The 22,140-nt window shown below is 40.1% G+C and overlaps 1 protein-coding gene across 1 annotated transcript in view; it reads right to left on the reverse strand.

Moving 5' to 3' along the window:
* The window catches only part of LOC131984111 (voltage-dependent T-type calcium channel subunit alpha-1I-like), a 240,450-nt gene that overhangs the window by 50,926 nt on the left and 167,384 nt on the right, over nucleotides 1-22,140 (reverse strand). The window contains exons 9-17 of the mRNA XM_059348992.1: nucleotides 17,322-17,646; nucleotides 15,871-16,262; nucleotides 9,427-9,578; nucleotides 7,948-8,133; nucleotides 5,829-5,946; nucleotides 5,566-5,721; nucleotides 3,798-3,888; nucleotides 2,341-2,495; nucleotides 598-1,347 (exon numbers count right to left, since the gene is read on the reverse strand). Of these exons, the coding sequence (XP_059204975.1) occupies nucleotides 598-1,347; nucleotides 2,341-2,495; nucleotides 3,798-3,888; nucleotides 5,566-5,721; nucleotides 5,829-5,946; nucleotides 7,948-8,133; nucleotides 9,427-9,578; nucleotides 15,871-16,262; nucleotides 17,322-17,646 (2,325 nt within the window). The remainder of the gene's footprint in view (nucleotides 1-597; nucleotides 1,348-2,340; nucleotides 2,496-3,797; nucleotides 3,889-5,565; nucleotides 5,722-5,828; nucleotides 5,947-7,947; nucleotides 8,134-9,426; nucleotides 9,579-15,870; nucleotides 16,263-17,321; nucleotides 17,647-22,140) is intronic.

Here is a 22,140-nt window from a genome sequence, read left to right on the forward strand (position 1 = left end):
CATCATGGCACAGACTCACACAAGCAGAACCCATACACCAAGCACAATATCATTTTCATGGAACGCAAAAAAGATGCACAAAAATGCAAGGAGAAGCTGTCTGTTTATGCTCTCTATGTAAATTATTAACAAAAGTGAAACACTTCTATAGCAACAGCTCGGAGCATCTTCCAACATTACCATCTGTATAGCTCGATCCCCCGCTGTCTAAATACTCCTTTCTAATTAACCTTGTTTCTCTCACACACAGACTTGTTTACAATGAAAACAATGGGACTCCCACGAGGCCCAGGTGATAGGGAGTGCAGGCTTTATACAAAATACTTGAAAATCCTACTCAAGAGAGAAGGAGATTACCGCATGTGTAAAATCTTGTACTTTAACACAAAAACTAATAGTTCGGTTATTGAGAATTACAAGCCTAAATTGTGGTTCTTTGTTCTTTGTAGATGCCTTTACATACTGTCTGAGGGATCTGCATCTGTGGAATTGAGAGTTGTATGATTGCATAAGCTTACTTCACTTACTCACCAGGCTTTTCTTAATGCTATTACTGTGTAATTTCCTTCCTCCCACACACACTTAGCTGTAACTTACATATTCAATGTCATCGTCCAGGTCCTCCCGGTCCTTGCTGCGTGTGTTAACCTGGGGGAAGACGTCAGCCATCAGCTGGCTCTGGGGGTTCGCCCCTCCAGCCTGCTCACTTTGGTGTCTTGGAGGAGGTTGGAGAAGCTGAGACAGAGGAGTCTTCCCATTACAGTCTTGGTGTACCCCTCCTAAGCCACCCAGACTGTCGAGGCCTACTCCACCAACGCCACCACCTCCACTGATAACCGTCCCCCCAGAGAAGCTCTTCTTCCTTGGGTGAGCATGGAGCGTCACGGGGGGCAGTGGGTGGTGTGGCGGCAGTGGAGGGAGAGGAGGTCCTGGGATTTGCAGCAAGTGGGGCAGCTCTAGTGATAGAGCTCTGCGGTCTCTCCTGGGTGCAAAGTGTCCTGGAAGCATAGGGTGGGGAAGGTGAAGAGAGTGTGGAGCAACAGCAGGAGGAGAAAGGAGAGACTCCTCCTCATCCGGGTGGACGTGATAAAGGTGGCGGTGCGGGGAAGAAGAGGCACGGGGACCCCGGATACGAAGGCTTCCTCCAACCACTCCACCAAGACCCCCCAGGCCGTAGCCATAGAAGGGCCTTGCAGAGGTGGGGGTGAAGGCTGGACTGGTGGTGGGAGACGAGGAGGCGCAGGGCCGGCATCCTCCCAGACTGTTCCAACTGGAACGACGGGCCAACAAGGCCTGAGGCTGGCTAGACAGTGGGCGGCCCCAGTTGTGGTAACCTCGACCTGGAAACTGAGAAAGAGAGACAGGTTTCTTTTATCTCCTATAGTTCTGTGCCAACCTTTGTTTGGATCGGCTCAGGTTTTCTTGAATACTCTCAAAAATAACCAGAACCATTCACATCTCATAATAATGCAATAATGTGGCGTTCACACTAAATGTTTTCACATTTAAATGAAATTGCAAGTGCAAAGACACAGAAAAATGGGACTTTGCATTGGGCTATGGGAATGATGCAAACTATGTACGCGATGAGTAAAATTCTAGTATTTGCATGAACAAAAAAGCATGAGGTCAAGCAATAAATTCACATGATGCTGTGCCTAAAGCCTAATGATTCTCTTGAAGATTGCCCTGCATAGCAAAGCCCTAATCAATCTGAACTGCATTCAGATAACAAGCATTTTAAATTTGCTTGTTGTTTGCTGGTTGTCTTTCTGATAGACCTAGCAAACCATGAGTTCAGACTTTTTACACGTCATCATGTTGTTATTATTATAATCATTATTGTAATTATATTTTGGCAAAGGTTTGATCCATTTATTGTTAATTATTTTTAAAACAGCGCAAAATCTGTTTATTTTGGCTTGTGGAAGTGCTCTAGCAGCAGTTGGCATCTACAGCAGCAGGTCAGGCTGACCAAGTAAGGCAGACACGACTTTCTACAAATTGGTCGCATTAAGTGGGCATGCACTGTAACGCAAATACCACAAATTATCCTGCAGTCAGATGTGTGGCGAAAATTAGTTTGGTGTGAAAAAAACATAAAGAAGATAACAGCAATGTATTCATACAATCTCATTGCAAAACACTTAGAAATGCCTCTGTGAGAGCAGACCATTCTTTGACTTTAGTCAGCTTAGTCAAATAGGCGACAGGGTTGAAAAAAGTAACATTGGAGCAAATAATTGCCCTTGTTAAAGACATTACTTTCATGCTGTTTCAGTCCAAACATGATGACTGGTCAGTCAATCAGCAACTGTGTATTTTTTCTTTTCCACTTACCAAGGCTCTCTGCTCCAAGTTAGCTCTCCCAAGAGAAATAACACTGTTCTTCCTGGAGCCAAGAGCAAAAGTCAACCTCTCTCCTGGAAACAGACCGTGGGGCAGTGGGGACAAGTCCAGGTGCCCATTAGGGGTTAGTGTACAGATCTTTGGGTCTGTGGGAAAGAGGAAGATGAAGGAAGGGAACAGGTTGTGATAAATGGAGGGAGAGATAAGATGAAAGAGTGGAGAAAACAGCCAAAGAAAGAACGACAGAATTAAACAAACCCTTCCATTGCTTCTTCTCTGTTGAGAACTTGGCAGTCTCCTTTACATTACAGCATAAATGGCCTAAAACAACGTTATGGCTAGCTCAGAGAGGCAGAGTGAGGTTTAATTTACACTAAATCACCTTAGAGGAGCTAGAGAGGAGGTCGTAATGATGAAAGAGAGGGATATCTGCCAGTGGTTTGTCCAGACTCAAACATCTTTTGGTCAAATAGGTCTCCAGGAACCATTTACATTCCAATTGTGTTTTTTTCAGGTAAGCTGACATTTAAAAAAGGCACATTTGGGCTCGATCAGACATCATCAGAGGCCTCCCTAATGTGCTGCTAAATGCTACTCTATACTGCCAGAGGTGGCTGATTTTGGTGAGATCGCTTTCGTTATGCCTGCAGGCTGAAAAGGATGAAGGAGTGGATGTAGACGTGGCATCAGGCATGAATTGTTTAAAAGTTGCTATAGCTGACATTTCAGACAGGAAATAGACGGTTAAGATGTTTGCTTGGACACGATAAAAGAAGTTAAGTGAAACTGAATTGAACTTAATATAATTTGATTACATTTTTTTTTAATTACTCACTCATTATTAATTAATTTACTTTTTATTCGTGCAAAGGGCAGTGCAGAAATCACTGTATTGTACAGAGTTTATGACGGAAAATACATGCATAGGAGTAGACGGAAACAGGACTGTGGAGAACAACAAAACAAGCCAGCAAAAAAATTTTCCTCATTATAGATATGCAAACCAGTGGTTGGTTCTAAACATGTTTATGTAGGGCACACGTGTGTATGAGTGTGCATAAATTTTATCTGATGAAGAGAAAAAAAGAGGGAGGAAAGGCAAATTATAATAGGAAAAAAACACAAGGTTTATGAAATAATAATTAAAATAAATAAATAAAATATATAATAATATCTCTACAATAATATTAATAATAATATATAATAATATTACTTTATTAATAATAATAATAATAATAATAATAATAATGTATATTAATCATTGAAATGAAGGGAAAGTGAAATTTTATTTAATGCCAACTGATGCATGCTTAGTTTTAAATTGACATTTTAGTTTGAGAGGGGAAAATTGTAAATTATAGGAATAGCTCATACAATTTCAGAGGTGAGAAGAAAATCAATCTTTATTAAACAATAAATGCTGCAAAGCTCCTAGAGGCATTTAATACCTGAGAGATGCAGAGAGTCTTTCTGCTTATCGTTCTCCTCAAAATTACAGGAGGACCTGTCATCGTCCGAGTAAGAGCGGTTTGCATCACCCTGTATCAGGAACAGAGGGAGAAAATGAACGGGTCAAAGAGAAAAAGAGACGCAGGATAAAAGGAGAGGAAGGGGGAGGGACAAGGAAAAAGAGGCATGAGATAAGATGAAGGAAGAAAGCGCAAGAAGCAGAGAGTGGGATAAAGTGTAGGAATAATGATCAATCATGAGCTAATTTAAATAGAAACCGCCAATCATTTTTTTCCGCTCCTTATTACCAAACTGAGGGGCAATTTTCTCCCAAGCCGACCTGGTTTACTTTCACTCATTAAATCTAGAACGGAAACACAAATGTCTGGGATTCTGCTCTATTGAGGTTCAATTATAGTAATAGAATATATTATACTCTATATGGTCTATCTTATTTTGTTTCTATGGATTCAATAGTTAATCTATTGCATTCCCCATTTCTTGCTGTTCCTTCTACATACAGTTTATACGGCATGTATTTATTTAAAGGTTTACTATGCAGGAATTTACTAAAATACAATATATAGAATCGCACAAAAGCAATCCCTCTCAAACACGACTTGACCCACTAGAAGTGTGTAGTGGTGTCTATATCTGTAAAGACCCTGCCCTCTGCCTGATTTTCCTTCTTATTTTTCTGTGTTCAGGGCGTCTCCGTTGGACACGGAGCTACAAAAATAGCAGACACAGCACCAAAAACCCCAAATATAGCGAGGCGAAATGTCAAGAACCGGATAATGTTTGTTTGTTTTTAAATTTGGGGTTGACTTGCTTGCTTGCTTTCTTTGTTAAGCTGGAGAGGAGTGGCCAAATTTGAATACTGTTACTAACAGTCACCAACAATTCCTGAATAGCATGCCTTTAAATTGTGCAACAAAACAGTCAAATAAGTCAACATGTAACTGATTGTGTAAAAATTCCGCATCGCAGTCACACATCCATCTATAAAAGCAAGAAGCGTCTGTGTGTGTGTGTGTGTGTGTGTGTGTGTGTCTAGGGCATATCTCGCTGACCTAAGATTTCGTATGTGACTTGCGCATGGCACAAAGGTGTGCATCCTTGATTTTGAAGATTTTTTTTCCACGCCTGACTCATCTCATCTATCTTTATGATGAGTTATAAAGTGCCATACAAGGTTCAATTTTCCAATAATATTCAAATAGTTTCCAGCGTATATCAATGTTCAATGTTTATGTGCTGGATGGTGTGCGTACCTTATGAAAAGTTTTATGGAGTTGCAGACATTGTAGTGGTCTGCATGTAATGTGCAAATTCTGTTATTCGTAATTAGCATGCTAAGCCTAGATTTAGCTTTATTCACTTCTTATGTTGCATTACTATGTAATTCAGGGATGACATTCATCTTGCTTAGCATAATGCCCATAATAATTTGATATGAGTTACTTACTTACATGCAATATGGTACATCAGCTAATTGGGTTCATGTAAATGTACTTTTAGTGTAGCATACTGCGTAATGTGCTATCTCACGATTAGCATGCTAAGCGGAGATTTAAGCCCTTTCTTCTGCATCAGTTTGATCCATTGAAAACAGTAAAAACAAAACTTTATTAACGGACTTCCTGCGGGCACTGCACTAGTTACAATAAAACAAGGAAACAACCAAACAAAATTCTATAGCTTTTCGAATTTCCCATTTGTTTAAGTTAATTTCGCTTTTGCATAATGAAAAACAAGATGTCTCACCTCAGCCTGGAAACCCTCAACCAAGATGGCAACCAGTAAATTGAAGAGCACATAGTTTCCAAATGTCATAAGAGCTACGAAGTAGAGAGCTGCACAGGGCGAAGTGGACGCCATCCCATTGTACAGCACCATGTTCCAGTCCTCCTGAGTCAGAATCTACAGAAGATAAACACACACAGTGGAGCAGACACAGACACAAATGTGCACACAGGTAGAAAAAATACACCAGAAATTGTGTGCATTTGTTTGTTTCAACTGTGTACCTGAAAGACAGTGACGATAGCCCAGAGCAGAGAGTCAAAGTTCTTCCTGTCGGGCACCGTGTCCCCTGCCTCTGTCTTCAGACTGAACTTGCAACCGAATATATGCATCCCCAGGATACTGAAAGGCAAAAAGGGATTTCTCCAGTAATTTAGTGTCACATGCTCTCAATAGCACATAAATGTTTACCTATGTGTGTATGTGGGATTATGACACCAGCAGACAGATTTTGGTAGCATAAATAGTAACCAATTATAAGAAGGAAGCTACAAAGAACCAATGAGCAAACAAGGTTTCTTCTCAAACATATGCATACATTTAAACATACTGTTCATAAAGATACTGTTTAACTATTATAATCTTTAATTTCTGTTTCATTTAAGCTCTATTTGTCTTTCACTCTCCTAATTCCCTCTCCCACTCTTTTCCTTCTACCTGCACTCATCTGTGGTGAGACATCGTTCTTATTCAAAGCCACTTCCATTTAGGGTTTATTCAAGCTTTTACAAGTTTAAGTCTCAGCCAAGTGATACTTTATATCAACTGCTCACTAAAAGCTACAGAGGCTAGATGAATAGGCCAAATTCCACTTGCCCAGGCTAGCATTAGCTGGCTAAAAGCTGATGCCATCTGTCTTGGCATACTTAAGCTTGACTGCTGAGCTGCAGGGTTAAGAAAGCTTTTTGGCAGGTACACATACACACACATACGAAGTCCCAAACACATAAAGACACAAGCTGGATTAGTTTAATGGCATAACGCTGCTGTAAAACTCATATCTATCATGTAAAAATGAGCACACTTGCAACAATTATGATAAATTATTCAAATAACAATAATTCTGTTAATACTATCTTCATTTTGGGTTATTGCCCACGGAGGTGGAATTGGAGGGAAAACAGTGTGTGTGTGTGTGTGTGTGTGTGTGTGTGTGTGTGTATGCTGGTGATGTTAACAAGAGAAGAGATTAGTTTGAATAAATATGTTTTTTAAAATTGCAGTTTCCAGCATCTGCATCACAATAACCATTTAAGGAATGTGTAAGTGCTGTTTAGCATCTTTAATAGCTACATTTAATACAGAGAATAATTTTAAAATATTAGGAGATTTTACAGTTGACCAGGCAAATCGTTGGTGCACTACTAACAAATTCAGGCTGCTCTCATTCACTGTTCGTACTTACACAAACAAAAAGTAATGCACTATAATTGTTATTGAACCCACATAATAATGCATCATCAGGAAGTGCAGGGCTGAAGGTGGCATAGTAAAGCACAGGGAAGAGTTTAATGTGTAACATGGGACTTTCACACAGGAGACTGCTGTTTGTGTCCTATGTTATGTAAATCACATACTTAACTAATGTAAGTTATATACAAAAAAAAAAAACTACAAAAAAATGTAGTTATTTTAAACCAAATCATGTTTTTTTCCTAAACCTAACCAAGCAGGTTTGTTGCCTTAACATGTTCTGCACTGCAGGGGCTTTACACAAGCCCAGTGATTGCTCATGTTGCTGGACATTTGCTTAAAATAAATATCAAATGACTAGATGTATGAGAATAGAGTGATGCGTTTTACAGGAAAAACTAAAAATATTCATGTCATATGGCAGTCTCCATCTATCTGTTTAATACTAACAGTTATTGTACTAGCCCTAGGTCTTTCTATGTAATTTAGAGGGCATTCAAAAATGTAATGCTGTCAAATATACTGCAGACTGACAGACAAACAAGTTGAGGTGCTTATAACTTTCATGGCAGAAGTAATTCTGGAGAGGGAGGCAGGTCAAAGAGAAAAGCCTGAGCAGAGTGGAGATACGGTTTGGGTAAAAATGAGGTGCAACTCCAATAATTGGAAGTTAATCCTTTTATTTTACAGAAACTGTTCAGACATTTTGCTATGGCTGCCTGTGCCATGCTTAACGTCTATATTCTGTCTCTGTCTGCTGATATTCCATCACTGCTTTTATTTTGTTCACATACACACAGAGAGACATACAGGCATGTACGCAGCACAATCTCTGTTCTGTTTACACTTTCCTGTCCTTTCTGTGTCTTGCTGATTTCTTTTCTCTGGGTGACATGCCACATAAATATATGCCCCTGTGCCCCCCGTTACCTGAAGATGAAGATGAAGAGCATGAGCAGCATACAGAAAGTGGCCACGTTGTCCATCGTCTTCATCAGCACCACCAGCTGCCGCCTCAGCGCAGGCATGAACCTCACCAGTTTAATGACCCTCAGCAGCCTGAAGGTCCTGAGCACTGACAGACCGCCGTCTGCCTGGCCGATGATCTCACACACACTGGGGTTTTTGTTGCATTGGGTGGATGTTTGTTTAATAAAGAGAGATAGAGATAAAGTGAGAAGTTGGAAGAAATGGGGAGAGAAAAAAAAAAGTTGTATTGTAATCAGGGAATGCAGGAGAGAGTAGGATTTAAAAAAAGAAATAAAAATCAATAGAAATGGAAGAGCCGAGATAAGAAAAGATAAGAGGATAAGTAAGTCCTTTATACTGTATAAAAATACAATACTGCACATTTTTCAAGATACAGAAATTTGTATAATCCATACTGGTGTGATAAGGAATACTACTGCTTTGAACATATTCTATCCCCACACTGCTAGACAGTTCTTTTATTGTCATATTAAAGAAGTGGTTGAGTTTAATGCAAGGCTCCATGGGGAATATACTGAAACAGATGGAAAATCTGAGTGGTCGGTCGGTTTGTCTGTATCCTGGGGATGAAAGTATGTAGTGAAACTCAATTAGATAGATACACAGCACTTGGATAACCATTACATGTTTGGACAAAAGCCCTCATTAATTTCCAGTGGATTGATTTGAAGTGGCGAATATGAAGGCTCTGGAATTTGTGATTATTATGTCTATTTATGAAATTGCGGCACACTCAACCTGCTGAGTAATGCCAACTTTCTACTGCATTGTGCTGCTCTGCTCTGGGGGGTACCAGGTCCTTTTCTTTGGTACTAACTTGGTAGCCAGCGAGCAGCAACCTCCGCACCAAAAAATGAAGCCACTGCAGAAGTGCCTTAAACCTGCATTCTTTCTAATGGTCAGCAGGGGGAGACTCCACTGGTTGCAAGAAGAAGTTCAGTAGAATAAAAGTTAATAGGAAAACTGTATTTTATTACCAAAGTAAACATTCTCATGAGTTTATGGTCTCAATCCCTAGTTTTTTAAGTCTTCTTCAATGTAGCATGATGTTCATTTTGCAAATTATGGTCCAATTTAAAATAAAATTGACAATAAAACATGGTGTGCTTTCAGATGTGGCTGCGATATGATTGATAGGTTGCTACAACAATACTGCATAGTTTTGAGCTTTTAACAATGTGTATTCAGTTAATCAAAGTTAACTGTAGCATTATGGTCATTTGAAATTGTTTCGTCATGGTGATCAGCTAAGAATCCCACCTACACTGAGGGGAAATACAGTGACTGTGTTGGAAAATGAAAACGGAGAAAGGCACCTGGTACCAAGAGTGAGTCAAGTCAAGCTGAACCATTCAGTGTAAATGAGACATAATTGACAACCTAACCTGACAATCAGCTAATCATTTGTAGTTTTCAGACCTGATGATGACAATAATTCCATCAAAGATGTTATAGGGGTTCCTCAGGTACTCAAAGAAGCCAAAAGCAGTCAGCTTTAGGATCATCTCCAAGGTGAACATGCTGGTGAAGACAATGTTGCAGATCTCCAGGACATTGGTCAGCTCATCGGGCTTGGTGGAGGCAGAAAAAAACAAAATATAAACAGCAAGTGAGATGTGAAAGCAGGTACAGACAGAGTGGGGCAAAGAGTGTTAGGCAAAACATAAGAGGGGTTGGAGTGGCAAGCATTCCAAGTTATAAACAGAGCAATGATATCCACAGAGAGGCAGGTACAGACAAAGAGATAAGAACACAGTTGATATTAAACCACTGCTTTGCAATCACCGCTGCCGCAAAAAAAGATGCTGCAGCTACTGCGAAAACAATTGCAGACGCATCACATTTCTCGGCCTGTATTGAAAAGGCTGTCACTCAAACTGTCAGTCACTTGAATAGAGAATTCTCTCCTACCTGACAAATAAAATTAACACATACACCTTATCTTACACAGACGCCAGACAGAGAGGAAGAGAAGAGACGGGAAAACAGGGAAACAAATTGTGCTCTTTTTTTAGTATGGCTGTTTATGTGAAATTGTAAAGAAAAAATCTCAGAGAATGTAACAATCAAAAAATGAAAATATGAGAAGAAAAAAAACTAGAAAAGGAATGGAGAGAGTGTATTGTCTGTCTAGCAAATGGTGTCAAACACTGGCTGAATAGGGGAGCATGTTATCTGGAATTGGCAAAGGGACGCATCCATATATGAACACACACAAGAAACATATACACACACACGCTCAAGTCAATCCTCGGTTTATTTCCATTTGTATGCGGAATTGCTTTATGTAAGTATACTTGGGGTGTGTGTGTGTATGTGTGTGTGTGTTTGTGTGTGTGTGTATGTGTGTGTGTGTGTGTGTGTGAGAGAGAGAGAGAGAGAGAGAGAGAGAGAGAGAGAGAGAATGTGTATTATGCACGATATGGATCAGATGCTTTCTCTGATACCCCCTGTGAATTTCAGTTTCAAAGCCAGCGGAGAAATAGACAGCTAGCCCTGCCAAAGTTAGCAAACCATGTCAGAGAAAAACACACTCTCAGCCCTCCCCCTCCTCTAATCCGCTCTTTCTCCCAATCTATCTCCATCTCCCTAGTTCTCCATCCCTTTTCTGTCTCTTTCTGAGTCTCATTATCAGGCAGACCCATCTCTTCCCAATCAATATCCTCCTGTCGATCACAGGAGGGAGACCGGCGGAGGCAGAACCCGGTTGAAGGAGAGGGAAAACGAGGAGCGAGCAGAGGGATTGTTTAGGAGTGAGTAGATGATGACATGATGGAGGAGAGGAGAGGAAAATGCTTGATTGGAGGTGAGAAAGACTGAGAATGATATAAGGGATGGAAGCCCACAAAACCAGCCTGAATCTCTTGAGCTCAGTTTTAACTACAATGTTTCAGTCTGGAAAACATCTACAGAGACTCATTTCAGCTCGGTACTGTAGCTGGAAGCTGGAAGCTGGAAGCTGAACTCATCTGTGGACTACGGAGCGGTTTACACTAGTAGTTCCCAACCTTTTGATCTGAGAAACTCCCACAGACTGTCAGACGACCTCATGTACCCCCTCATCAATTCTCAGTGTATGTTACAAATGTACAAAATACTCAATGGAAAACTTTTAATTTATAAAAGTGGATATTGTTAATTTTGTCATACCATTAAGCTGTCAATATTTAGGTTTGTTTGCCCAGAAATTATACTACTACTCCTGGCCTATATAAAAACTGAATGTTTCAGCCATTTATACTTTTTATCCATTACTTTTAGCTCACTATTTTAACTGTTTATCCATTACTTTTAACTCACTGTTTCAATTGTTTATCCATTACTTTTAGCTCACTATTTTTACTGTTTATCCATTACTTTTAACTCACTGTTTCAATTGTTTATCCATTACTTTTAGCTCACTATTTTAACTGTTTATCCATTACTTTTAGCTCACTATTTTAACTGTTTATCCATTACTTTTAGCTAACTATTTCAACTGTTTATCCATTACTTTTAGCTAACTATTTCAACTGTTTATCCATTACTTTTAGCTCACTGTTTCAACTGTTCAATCATTCATTTTAGCTCACCGTTTATTCATTACTTTTATTATTTTAACTATTTAACCATTACTTTTAGCTAACTATTTCAACTGTTTATTCGTTACTTTTAGCTCACTGTTTATCCATTACTTTTAGCTGACTATTTCAACTGTTTATTCATTCATTTTAGCTAACAATTTCAACTGTTTAATTATTATTTTCAGCTAACTGTTTATCCACTAGGCCTTGTTTTAGCTAATTATTTTTTGTTTCTCCATTACCTTTTATGTTAGCTAAGAATTTGTTTACTCAGTACTTTCACTGAACCAACTGAGCCACTTATTTATGACTTTAAGCTAACTATTTTTTTTTTTGTTATTTATTTCTACTATTTAATTGTTACTTTTAGCAATTAATCTCTACCTTTTATTCGTTACTTTTAGCTACCTGTTTAAACTTCTGAGCTTGTTTGCTAACTAGTTTTCTTGTCCCAAGTAAAAAGAAAGTATCCATAAGTATATTTCTAAAAAGTATGCTGAATGTGAATTTATGAGCAATATACTGTAAGTTGTGTTGAATTGAAACAACTTAAGTTGCAAGTATGGTAAAGTTGACTTAATATCTGCATTTTTTAAAAATTCAATATTAATTTAATTTCTTTTAATTATTTGAGCTAGCCTACTTACCTACCCAGGCAAGCGCAGAATTACGTCCTGCCTGATGGGAATCACAAGTTTAGACGATGACAATACTCTACTACGACTACTAGATGTGTTGCAGCACATAATAGGGACTGTAGGGACAAATAGTATTTCATCCCTCAGCAAGTACTTTAACCTTGACCTGTGTCCAGAAATCATTCTCTAGGCCTAAGTACAAAAACAGCATAATAGGTTTCTTGCTATTGACAGAATCATCACAGCCCTTGACACCACAATTTAACCCAGACAAAATACCATCATTCCTCCCTCTCCTCTCCTTTCTGATTTTCTTCTGCCTTCCATTTCTCCTCATGCCCTTGTACTGGTGATCTCCTATGTTAAATTCCACCTGTTCACTAATTTCCATCTCCTGAATAATGTTTCATCCTCCCATACAGATATCCTCTCCATAATTCTCTCTTGAAATATGCCTCCAGTCAGCATGTGAATGTTGCTTGAATATGAATTAATGAGATACAACTTCCAAGCCTGAATTTCTAATATGCCAATTTCTTTTCCACACAGAGATGTTTACACATGAACACACATAATGTGAATTTAAATAGGCAGCTCTTCTTTGCTGACGCGCAACATCATTCGCTGCAATATTGAGGAATAATCCAACATAAATATGAAAAAAACATCATCATTGATAGTCAAAGATGACAATTAAAACATTTCACTGAAAGCAGGGCGCGGTGTGAGAAAGGCAGCCCTGTGGTTAGTCGTTTTTTTGGGTACATCAGCTTCAGACTTCCTGTTTTAGAATAAAATTGCAAGAGGTAAGACTTTCTACTGCAGAGCAAAAACACACACTTGTATCACTGCTTCTGTGTCAGCCTGTGGAAACTGTGGAGGGAGAAAGACTCAAGAGACAGAGCGACAAAGCGTCTGTGAGTGTGTGTGCGTGCAAAAGCATACGCGTGTTTCTGCATATATGCCTACTTTAAAGCGCACACACTCGCTCACACACAGAATCACGCAGGGAATTGAGCTGAAAACTGCTGTGTAACCGGCGTCTGCCTGGCTCTTCCCTTCTCACTCGTCCCTTCCTCTTCCTCCCCCACCCCCCAACAACCCTCGTTTATTTTTAGAGTCTTCAGAGATGAGAGAAAGCAGCTACTCTGTACGCTGTCAAAGAGTGAGTGGGTGGATGAGAGAGAGAAAGAGAAAGAGAGAAGTGGGGAGACGGAGGGTGAAACTGAGGGAGGTAAAAAGGAGTCAGACAGTAGATGAGACACTTGGGTGTAAGGCGGGCAGGACGGAAGGAAGGAGAGACGGCGAGGAACAAAGGAGAGAGTGGGGGGAAGGAACGTGCTAAAGGAAGAGGTGCACAGAGGGACTTATGGAGAAAATAAGGCGAGAGAAGTGGAAGTAAAATTAGCAAGGGAGGGAGTACAATGGCATGAGTTGAGAGAGGGAAATGAAGGGGGAAAAAAGCTGCTTTATGTAACAGCTTGTGTATGTACGTGCACGTTTCTGTTGGTGCATGCACGAAAAATTGAAAAAGATATTCCTGAACGTGCACACACTGGACACAAATGAATATGTGTGTGTGTGTATGTGCAGTCTTGGCAGGCTTCTCCCACTCTAGCTCGCAGACACCTGCCTTGTGTGTCTCCGAAGAGCCTGGCCAATGTTAAAAGCCAGCTCGGTTTTGTCTACCGCGAGGCTAAATGTTTACACCTCTGTCGGGAAACGGCATGGCAGTGATGCTCCACTCCCACACTCATCCTTCTGAATGTCATCTGCTATTAGGGTATTTCTAGCAGCGATGCTTCATCAGCGGTGATAGTGGTTGATCTGCTGAGGCCGCTGCGGTGATTTGTGGGAGTGAGAGGGGAGCGAGAAATGACTATGCTAACACACTCTATTGACACTATAGTATGTCAGTGTGAAGGATTAAAGGCAATGCATATTCCCACAATGAATTATATCCCTGCTTACACAACAGGTTATTCAACAACACACAATCATTTATTTTGAAAAATGTTTTTGCTGGAGCTGAACACACTCTTGACTTTTGTGTAAGGCCGTCTCTAGTGGCCGTAACGGTGGATGGATGGGTCAAACAAACACCCAGAATCCTGCTGTTCATGTCCCAGAAAACAAAAGTCAGCATTAAATAATTCTGAGATTTGTATGCAAGTTAAGTTACATAATGTTCTTAATGTGTGTCACAAGCAGTTAACTTACTTATGTAACTTCATTTATGTAAAAATAAAATAAAAGAAAAAGTCCTTATTTCCAGTGGTGGAAAAAGTATTCAGGTTCCTTCCTTAAGTTAAAGTACTAATACCACACTGCAGAATTACTCCACTACAGGTCAAAGTCTTCAAAACTCAAAACCAGCATTAAAATGTACTTAAAGTGGATATGGCTCTTAGTAGGATCCACTCTTCTTCCATATGTTCTAGACATGCTTTAATACAGTTTTAAGTGTTGCATAGATTGCATCTCTCAAAAGCTAAATTAGCAAGAATATTTCCGAATGTAGACCCAGCATGTGACAGATGTAAACAGACCCCGGCTACTTCCTATCATATGTTCTGGTCCTGTCCGAAACTTGCTCCTTTTTGGTCATCCTTTTTCGAAGTCATCTCTAATGCTTATGCTTATAATATCTCACCATCTCCTTTGGTTGCTGTTTTTGGTTGGTTATCTGATCCAACGGGATCTGTTCCCCCTGTTCACTTACAGAGGGTCATTGCCTTTTCCTCCTTATTAGCTAGGCGCTTAATTTTATTCAAGTGGAAGGCTGCCACTCCTCCATCACATCACCACTGGATAAGGGACGTTATGCAGAACCTTAAGATGGAAAAGATCAGATGTACCCTCAACGGTTCCACTAACAGATTCCAAAAAACCTGGGACCCTCTCATAACTTATGTGAACAATTTACCTGGCCTGGAACTGGAATTCAGAATATGATTGTTCTGTATGATAATTGAAAAATCACAAATAAAGTGTTAAAAAAAAAAAATGTACTTAAAGTATCCAAAGTTAAAAGCACTCATTATGCAGAATGGATCCACTCAGATTGGTATATATATTCCAAATATATTAATGGACTATTATTATTGATGCATTTATATAAGCAGCAATTAATATTCTCAAGGTAGGCCTCATTTTAACTACTTAATATATGAGGAAAATATGATATAGGAAAATGATATAATATATGAAAAAAAAAAGTCACTTAAAATCACTTTAAATGTTTTTTTTTTGTTAAATCTTGACCTGAAAAGTAACTAAAGCTGTCGGCTAAATGTAGTAGAGTAAAATAAAGAGTTAAAGGAAATAAAAAGGAAATAAAGTACCTCAAAGTTGTACTTAAATCCAGTACTTGAGAAAATGTACCTTCCACCCGAAATACAACCTTTCCCTAAAACTGACCCACTGCTCAAAACTGCTCAAACGTCAAGCGTCAAATTTTAAGATATCAGAGAACATTTGGTGATGGTCTAATTTCGGACTACCTTGCATGTTAAAAATCAACGAGAGGTACACAGTGTGTAAAAAAGTGACACCAAGGATCTGGACCAAGCACCCGTATGTGACAAGTTGGGAGTATAATGGCATATTATCACAGTGTCAGTGACAATGTTGATGTGAAAGCATTGACTATATCATCTTACCTGGTTATGATGCTCGATGCCCATACTGATGGTGTTGATGAGAATGGCGATCATAATGCCCCTGCTGAAGTACTTGCTCTCTACAATGCCCCATAGTTTCCTCCTCATATCATTCCAAATGTCTCTACAATGTCCAAAGCACGACCTCTTCTTCTTCTTCTTCTCTCCATCTCCCCTCTCCTCTAGGTGGTTCTCCTCCTTGCCCGTCTCTTTCACCGCATCGTCCTCATCTTCCTCCCCATTGGCCGAGTCTCCCACAGCCCTCGCCCCCTCTTTGAGTGATAATGCACACATCGGGCAGTCCTCAGGATTCTGAGGGACGGCCAGGCTGATGGAGTTGGCGTGGAGTTGAGAGTCGTGGTCTTGCTTGGTCTGGTGCGGACAGTGGGTTACTAAAGATGGAATGGAAAGAATATGTGATTTAATATCAAATGAAGACGTTATTGTGCAATGCAAAATCTATCTATAAAGCAAGAAGCGCCTCTATGTGTGTGTGTGTGTGTGTGTGTGTAGGGCATATCTCGCTGACCGTTAGTCAGACTGACCTAAGATTCTGTATGTGGCTTGCGCATGGCATCCTCGATTTTGAAGATTTTTGAATTCATTTTTCAAAATATCATTATTTATTTACGTAGGACGTGTTGTGGCATTGCACTGTTTCCGATCGGACGCCTTTTAGGGGAGCTCCACCCCATTGAGTGATAGGCCTACACCTGGTCAGTAATCCAACTGCTCTGGATTTCCTCGCCTGACTCATCTCATCTGTAAGTCTATTTAGCCTACCTATCTTTCAGAGTTTTAAAGTGTGCTACAAGGTTTGATTTTCCAATAATATTTGAATAGTTTCCAACGAATATCAATGTTCAATGTGTATATGCTGGATGGTGTGCGTACCTTATGAAAAGTAAGTGTTTTATGGATGCTAAGCGGAGATTTCGCTTTATTCACTTCTTATGTTGCATTACTATGTAATTCAGGGATGACATTCATGTTGCTTAGCGTAATGCCCATAATCATTTGATATGAGATACTTACATGCAATATAGTATATCAGCTAATTGGGTTCATGCTAATGTACTTTTAGTGCAGCATACTGCGTAATGTGCTATCTCACGATTAGCATGCTAAGCGGAGATTTAAGTCCTTTCTTCCGCATCAGTTTGATCCATTGAAAACAGTAAAAACAAAACTGAAAAGCTAAGCATAGCGTTTCTGTGTTATTTAAGGTTACACTAGCAAGAGGCATTAGCATTACCTACAAAATACAATCTTGCACTATATGAATACATACTTCCTACGGGCACTGCACTAGTTAAATATAAAACAAAATATACAGAATGCAAGTGTTTGTCCTTGTTGCAAACGTTTTAAACGTTACGCATTCTCTCAATTGAAAGTGTCACATTTTATATAAGACATATTTATGTCATTGCTAATGCCATCTTACTCACTTTTTGGGTGCCTGGAATGATGACGCTCTCCGTTCACATTCCCTCCACCACGCCTGTTACCCCTGCCTCCACCAGCTGGCGGGGGTTTGCCCCTCAGCGTGTAGTACAGAGCTGCCGATCTCCTCTTAGCCTTGCGGAGGACGTGGCAAACCAGCTGGAAGATCTCTTCATAGCAATCACCAGGCTCAGCCATGCTGGCCAGGGTGGAGGAGGACAGACACTGAGCCCTTTGCTCCTGCATCAGCTGGTGTTCCCGCTGTTTGGTCTCCGAGAACTGGGTGGCGATAACCACCAGGCACAGGTTGATCATGAAGAATGAACCGATCTGTGGAGCAAGGAACCGAATGTTAGGTAATGTGAGTATGAGAGAAATATGAGATTTTTTTTAATTTATTGTGTGTCTCCTTGCAGTTGTTGCATTTTTCTGTGGTTTTGTTGGACGTTTTGAAGTTATTTTTTTTTGTCTGTGGTTGTTTTGCCCCTTTTTGTAGCTATTTTTACAACTTTTTGGAGTCATTTTATGTCTCTTTGTGGTTGTTTTGGGCCTCTTTGTTGTCATTCTGTGTCTCTTTGTAGTTGTTTTGGGCCTCTTTGTGTCATTCTGTGTACTTTTTAGTTGTTTTGGGTCTCTTTATTGTCATTCTGTGTCTTTTTGTGGTTGTTTTGGGCGTCTTTGTTGTCATTCTGTGTCTCTTTTTAGTTGTTTTGGGTCTCTTTGTTGTCATTTTGCAACTTTGTAGTTGTTTTGTATATCTTTATAGTCATTTGTGTCTCATTGTAACTTTGTTATCTTATCTTTATCTCTTTGCTATTTTGTATCATTGTGGTAGTTTTGCCCCTTTCCATACTCGTGAGTCTCTTTGTGGTCTCCTTATGTCTCTTTGCAGCTTTTTTGCATCTCTTTGTAGTTGTCTTTGTCTCTTTGTTGTTGTTTTATCTTTCTTTGTGGTCATTTTGAGTCTTTTCCTAGTTGTTACGTGTGACTTTGGAACTTTGAAGGCAATGGCCTGTGCCTAGTGGGCCCGTTCAGTAATCCATCCATGTATGGAAGTGGGATTTATTGGGTGAGTCAAGACATACAGCACATTAAGTGAGATAAAGTAAGTGAAAAACAGTGGGAATTACTGCCGGGAACATGAGCTACTAGCCCAGAGAATAAATGATTCTGTACAAAAGAAAGTGAGTAAAGATTTTCATGCAGAAATCAAAATTTAACACACTTAACCGAGAGGCAACCCTAACTATAACAACACGAACCAGTGCAGTGTCTTATTTAAATAATCAGCCTTTGGCTAAAGCAGATGCTGCTCGTTTAAGAAACATGAAATATGTAAAGAATTTAGATTTTCCAATGGTAAATACAGGTTTTACATCAAGCTCAGACACTTGATGATTCTAATCTAATGTGTGTCAATCCCCCTGTAGAAATGTTAGCACACATGCTAAAGGTCTCTGAGGACTGGATTCCCACTAAACCAAGGCTGATTGGAGCAGACAGACAGAGCCAACACATGCCCAAAGCACACTTCAGCGTCTGGCTATCTTTCGCTTCCTTTTATTCTCTGACTTGACTTAACTTTCCCTCCCACCCCTACTCTGACTCAGTATCTTTCTTCATTTTTCTCCTGTCCATGGTACGTAACGTCACGGACATTTCTTCTATTTTTGTACCCTTTTTTTCCCCACACAAAAGCTTTCATTTTCTCATCATGAGTCAAAGTTAGGGTCAAGAGGGAGAAGAGATGGGCTGCATTGTGGCTGGTACGTCTTGGCTGACCCTCTTAGTTGCAGTAATAGGAATCACTACAGGACTGCTGAAGTGGTTTTTATTGGAGTACTCTGAACTGGTTACGGAACAATGATTAGATCAATATTGGCTAATGCTGAACAACTCAAAAACCAGAGAGCTGGATGGAGAGAGCGGCTTGCAGCAGATGTCTCAGTTTCGTTCATTACAAATCTGAACATGTTTGGCTGTTCCTCCTTTGCTCTCCGACAGATACCCATATACAACAACAAGGCCACAGTATTCGGAGCAGGAACACTCAATAAAACATGCAAAGACATAAAACATCTGAACTGAATAACCTATAGACTTTCATCCACAGTGATCAAAGATGCAGGGCAAGGTGAAGGAGAGACTGGAAAAGCTGGGAGGAATGAAAAACTCCAGAGATATTCACAGAGAGGGACAGAGAGAGGCGATATAGCAGGGAGGCAGAGAGGGAGGAGAGATGCCCATCTGTGTCCTGTGGGTCAAAGCAGGTCTGCAGGTGTGTGGGGCTTTGATTTCCCTCCAGGCTTGCATCTGTGTGTGTGTGTCTATTCTGTGATTCTGATCAGTAGACAGCTTTGCGCATAATCAGGGAGGGCAGTCCAATATCACGCATTCAGATGATCACTGCATTATGCATGCACGTACACACACACACACACACACACACACACACACACACACACATACACACACGCACATAGAGAAAAGCATGTGGGATCGCACACTTACACACACAAATTAAGATGGCAGGCTTACTTTATATGTGATTGCATGTGTCTATGAGCTTCCATACAGCAGTTGTCAAATACATTTACGTGTATACATATTCTCTCTCTGTCCCTGAAACACACACACACACACACACACCCACACACACACACACACACATACACACAACACAAACAACTTCCTAATAATTGCCCTCTTGGTAGCAGTAAGCTCTAAGTCACTTTAATCCATTTACTCACACTTTCAATCTGACACCAATGAAGATACTTAGATTGCGCACTTGACAGTATATCAAGTATCAAGCCAAGAGAGATGAGACTCCGTATGACACTGTGGAGGTCAAACTGAGTTTTTTGTCCGGGAACACACACTTAGAGGATCAACTAACAAGCTTAAAGCACACGCAGGAACTCCATAATGACACAAAACACACACGCGCACAGACAAAAACAGAATAACTACAAATTGAAAGAAAGAGGGAGAGTCAAGGTGACCCTCACTGAGTGAACAGCACCTTTGGGGCTCATGGAAGCACCTGACAGAAAACTTCTTATAGTGTCAGCAACGCTTCTGAGGCATCCCTCAGGACCTTTGACTACAAGTTGCCAAACAGACTGGAGCCTCACAAGGAAGCTCAAAAGAGGCACATTTGTGTCAATCACTCATGTAGCACAAAGGGAGCAGTGTGTTAGCTGTTGTTAGCTGGTGTTCAAGCCATTGAGCTCTTAATTTTGAACTTGTTTGGTCACTTCTCTGGGTCTAAAAATAACAAACACAAAGTCTGACTCCAGGATGTAATCAGCTGTTCAGTTCAGTTGTACATGTCCTGAGCTGGATATTACTATCACAGTAAAAATATATAAAAAGAGAAATGCTTATGAATGCATAATCTGTAGGAAATTATGAAAGATTTGGGTATATGGAGCATACTGGTTTCTGTCTGTTGACCAAGTAGTAGTAGTCATGTGGCAACCTCCCAGTCTGAGCAGTGAAACAAACCCAGGAGTGCCATTAGCCTGCATTCTTCCAAAAAATCCAACAGGGGGCACAGATGGTGGTTGCAAAAGACCCACATTTCTATCTATCTCAATAAAAAATGAGACAACTTCTCACTCGATTTATGACCGCAGAAAAAATTCTCGTGGCAACATTATCGCCTCTATCACTAGTTTCAAATCTTCTTCAAGACAATATGATGTTAATTGTGTAAATAATGGTTCCACTTAGAAGAAAATGGATGACAAAGGAGCTTATGATTTTGAGGCGTGGCTACCTTTGATACCTTTGAAAATGTCTTGTTCAGTGTTCAATAGTACTAAAAGACACTCCAAGGAGTCGGCTGTCGGTAAGATACGTACATTTTGTTTTAGTGTTAAGAGTTTATTTTTAGATACACCCATCCTCGCTCCTCCTCAGTCCAAATATGGTAGCTACCGGTTACAAAAAACAATGATGCAATGGATGTAAAGCAAGACTGCGAAAGCCTTAACCCTGAACTCTTTGATTCAAACAGGCAGTCCACAAACCAACGGGTGACGTCACGGTGACCACGTCCATTATTTATATACAGTCTATGGTAGTAGTAATAGTATCAATCACATTTGTGCAGGCTTTGGTTGAATGCAGGTGAACAGTCCATGTGTAAAGAAAAGAGGAACACATTGGCTTTACTGCAATTTCAGAAAACTGTTGGTGATATAAAGAAGGATTTAGCCTTTTATTCACCTTTTTTTTCTCCATCTTTCTGCATTCATATGTAGATTATGTAGACTTTTTATGGAGACTGACCCTTGGACCTTTAAAAACACCTCCAAAAGTATTAATGAAGCTGCTGTAAACAGTGACAGGCACACCAAAGATGAAGTCTTGGCCCAGATATCAAGAAATACTGGCAATCGACCCAGAGGCTAAATCGGCATCAGACCGATAGCCGATGGGTTACAACCTTGCTGTAACTGTAGTACGGGACTACATAATCCACAGGCCATGGGATAGTGATCAGTGTAGCAGCATAAACCGGGCAAAGGTGATTACACTGTGATACCATGTCAACTGTTGTTGGGTGCCAAAAGGTGTTTATACTGGCAATGACAACAGGTCCGATCTGCCAAAGAGGGAATAAAATTTACAGCTGCAGTCACGATGCCAATAATCCCCTCAGCCTAATAAGGCCAATGTTGTAACAAAAAAGGTAGAGCAGGTCTTTCACTCTGCTTAAGTTTGGCTCTTAATGTTATAGTGTAGTGTGGAAATTGTGCAGTGTGCTTGTAAGTGATTGGTTTGTTTACTCAACCTCCATTCAGTCATTTGCTC

The sequence above is a fragment of the Centropristis striata genome, chromosome 13, assembly GCF_030273125.1.
Source record: "Centropristis striata isolate RG_2023a ecotype Rhode Island chromosome 13, C.striata_1.0, whole genome shotgun sequence".
In the NCBI taxonomy this organism is placed as follows: Eukaryota; Metazoa; Chordata; class Actinopteri; order Perciformes; family Serranidae; genus Centropristis; species Centropristis striata.